The following is a 3,890-nucleotide window of genomic DNA, read 5'->3' as shown; positions in this document are numbered from 1 at the left end:
TACTCTACGGCTAATAGTGGATATAAATATCTACTTACAATTATAGATATTTTCTCAAAGTATGCTTGGGCAGTTCCACTCAAAGTAAAAGTGGCAGTGACGTCAGAAACGCTATGAAGTCTGTGTTACAGCAAAGGCGGAAACCTAAAAATCTTCATGTTGATCAAGGCAAAGAATCTTATAATAAAGAGTTCAAAGATCTCATGAAACATTATGGGATTCATATGTACTCGACGTTTAGTAATTTGAAGGCCTCCATATGTGAACGTTTCAATCGAACACTTAAAAATAAAATGTGAGGCGAGTTTACAGCAAGTGGAAATTACAAAAGGATCGATATACTTGAAGACTTAATCGATAATTATAACCACACGAAACATCGAACCATAAAAATGAAACCTGCCAATGTAACTGTTGGTAATGAAAAACACATACTTCAGACAATTTACAAACCTTTTCAAAGTGAACAGGCGCGAAAACAAAATAAATTTAAAGTTGGAGATAAAGTTCGAATAAGCAAGTATAAACATGTTTTTGAAAAGGGCTACACACCAAACTGGACGACTGAAATTTTCACAATTAAAACAATACAAAAAATGAATCCAACAACTTACAAGCTGATTGATTATCAAGATAAACCGATAGAAGGAGGATTTTATGCAGAAGAACTCAGTAAAGTCAAGTATTCAGATGTATATCTAGTTGAAAAAATAATAAAAAAACGTGGAAATAAAATGTATGTTAAATGGTTAGGATTTGATAATTCACATAATAGCTGGATTAATAAGTGTGATTTATAAAATTATCATGTATTTGTTATAGAATTAATAAATAAATAAAAATAATAATAAACAATTTTGACTTTTTATTAACCATATTTATTTATTCAAATTTATTTTTACAAAACTTAGAATTAATTACATTTATCTATATTATTATCTAGTTTTTATCTTTTTATTTGATACTTTATAACCCCAAGGTAAAGTATCAGTTGAGGTGTCACTTAATTTCCTTTTATTATCACACCAACTTAATGCTAATTTACTTTGTTTAATTGTTTTCACTTCATGAAGACTACTTCTAATCAAATATTGATGTTTAGTTACATGATCCACCAGACAAGCCTTAAAATCATCAAACGTGATCTTTCGCAAAGTGGACCCTTTAACTCCCTTAGCTCTCTTTTTAACCATTTTATTCTGATAGATTTTAAATGCATAAAGTTTTGCTCGTAACCCAACGAAATCGGTTATAATTTGACCATTATACTCATCTTTCATAAGTCCAAGCACTTTTTTATTCTTTAATGGGATGTTGTAAACATTATTTGGTGGGTAGTCAGAGGTTTCAAATTTTTCGATATCACGTTTGATAGTGTCATATATACTGCGTACATTAAATTGATAAATTAAACTATCAGTATCAGTGTATAATAATTTTGATTCATTACCTTTACAATTTTTCTTAATATAATTATAGTGAAAATCATAAATAAAAGTTTTTGATAAGTCTAAGATGCTGAAACCAATGTAAGTTGGTTTATTAAAGTATAGATTTACTCTCTTCAGTTCTATTATGACTAGGTTTTCATCGAAAATTGTAAAACTATGGAAATTCGGTTTTGCTATTAGAGATTTTGCTCCATATCTACCCTCCCACTTGCTTACCATTCTCACATCTTTATATTTTCAAACATTTTCCATAGTTTTACCGAACACTGTATTTTTATCGATATATGGCTTTAACCAAGCTGATTGTTTAAATTTTAAGACTCGATAAACTTTTACAAGCTTCATTCCTAAATTAAGACACTGTTGTAAATTTTTATAATGAATAACATATTTCTCCTTAGAATAAAGTGTTGTAGCTAATTTTGAATATTTACTGCCTGGCGGTATAAAATGTTCAGGACACAAAGGTAAATCTTTATGATCATCATGTAATTCTATAGGATATTTTAAATCTACTTCTAAAATATATCCAATTGACTTATTATCATTAAAAAATTTATCAACATTTTGTACATCAATATCCTCATGTATCCACTCAAAAGAATCTTGAGGCAAAGGCATGCTCATAGCTGCTCCATATAAATTAATTACATCATACATGAGATAAGATTCATCTTTGCTTTGATCAAAACCTTCGCCCATAAATCGATTATTAGCTTTTGCATATCGATTTGTACATTGAGAAACACCACCTCTTATGCCTTTTTCAAAGAATAATATCATCTCGGGATCATCTAATAAATCTAATTTTACATCTGTGAGCTTAAGCATAGCATCAAAAGCAAGTCCCGGTGCAGTGTAATAATGCAATGGATCTAATTTATATGTTTTGTAACAACTGCTACGAAAATTCTCAAATATATCAGCCAGTAATAATACGTCAGTTTTTAAATATAAATCTGAATATTCACCAAGGGTATTTATATTAAATTTATTCCAAACTTGTTTGGCGTGATTGTAATCTTCATCTGAAATATCACAACCATTAAGTTTGGAATAAAATAATTTTTTTTCAGGTAATTGAGTATCGTCAAGCTTATCAATTGAATCAATGTATTCATAGGGAAATGCACCTTTACGTATAGCTAATTGAAATTGCTGTGAGTCAGAGTTATATTTTTTTGTAATTTTCTTATCACCATCGTCAAGATATGAAGCTAATTTTTCAATACTTGATGCCATAAAACGAAAAGAGTCTATAAATCTCAACTTTACGAATGTATTTTTTATTGACTTGGTGAATGCAATATATTTTTCTTTATTAATTGGTAAAATATTGATTTGACCATCGAAAACTGTAGATAATGATCTAATAATGAAATGTGAATCATAACCAGATAGATTATGAAAAACAACAGGAATAGTATGACTCCGTTTGTAATTTAAATTACATGCATTATGTGCAGGACCTCGATACTTTCCCGTAAAATGACAATGATCACGGCATCGCATTTCGCTGGCTGATTTAAATAATTTTCCGCAGATGTGACAAACTTTTGAATTATTATGATAATATTGTTCATCTGCAGTAAGTGGTAACATTTTAACATTATTTTTAAAATAAGTGTTAACTTTTCTACCTAGAATTTCTAATTTTCTTAAAAACTATGTAATACAATCAGGTGAACGATTGATTTCAAACTTCGATAACGAATTGTCATAACTACAATGCAGGTAATAAGCTACACTGTGAGGGGCATGCTTTTGCGTATCATTAGTCTCAATCTCAAGCGTACATTCCAGGTCAGCATATACTACAAAGGGTACAGGATCCTTATGCTTTAAATTTTTAAAACTTAACACTTTATCCTCATCTTTTTCTGGTAATATCATTCTTACTTTATTGTATTTCAAACAATCTGGCTTGTGTTTCTCAAGTGAATGTTCAAATCTAAAATGATTTAAACATCGATCGCAAAACCATAATCTTGATTGAGACTTTGAAATTTGACATTTGACTAGTCTAGAGAGATATTTAATCAAAGCAAAATGATGTATAGGTTGATAACTATCAGGATTTTCATCATCATTATGCAAAGTTATATCTGTTTCGGCCATTAATAAGTGAATAGTTTCTTTATCAGAATTATTTAACTTAAATATAAAGGAACTATAACAGTATCTAAATGATCTTCATTATTTTTAACAGTTTCCGATTCTATACCGTAAACGTTGATTTTTAAATTATTAATTTTTTCAAATTTAGGGATATCTTTAAGAGATATTGGAAATCTAATACCTTGATAGTTAAAAACTGCATCCACATGTTGATATGATGACACTCTTTCAGGGTGGTTATTTTTTGCTGGAAACAATGCAGCTTTGATGCACTAAAGAAAACAGTAGACATCATTATTCTTGATGTTTAGAGCAGCCTTT

The 3,890-nt window shown here is 29.2% G+C and overlaps 1 protein-coding gene across 1 annotated transcript; it reads left to right on the top strand.

The window, feature by feature from the left end:
• Positions 1–392: 392 nt before the first annotated feature.
• On the top strand, positions 393–800 carry LOC128668513 (uncharacterized). The gene has a single exon (XM_053741660.1). It carries the CDS (start codon positions 393–395, stop codon positions 798–800), a length of 408 nt encoding a protein of 135 aa, XP_053597635.1.
• Positions 801–3,890: the final 3,090 nt, after the last annotated feature.

Source organism: Microplitis demolitor, chromosome 9, assembly GCF_026212275.2.
Source record: "Microplitis demolitor isolate Queensland-Clemson2020A chromosome 9, iyMicDemo2.1a, whole genome shotgun sequence".
NCBI classification, from domain to species: domain Eukaryota; kingdom Metazoa; phylum Arthropoda; class Insecta; order Hymenoptera; family Braconidae; genus Microplitis; species Microplitis demolitor.
Note: the sequence above shows the minus strand (reverse complement) of the source record. Positions and strands in the feature narration are given on the sequence as shown.

Bases quoted from the DNA above. Each gene is read 5' to 3' on its own strand.
- LOC128668513 (XM_053741660.1), top strand. From the start codon at position 393: ATGAAACCTGCCAATGTAACTGTTGGTAATGAAAAACACATACTTCAG.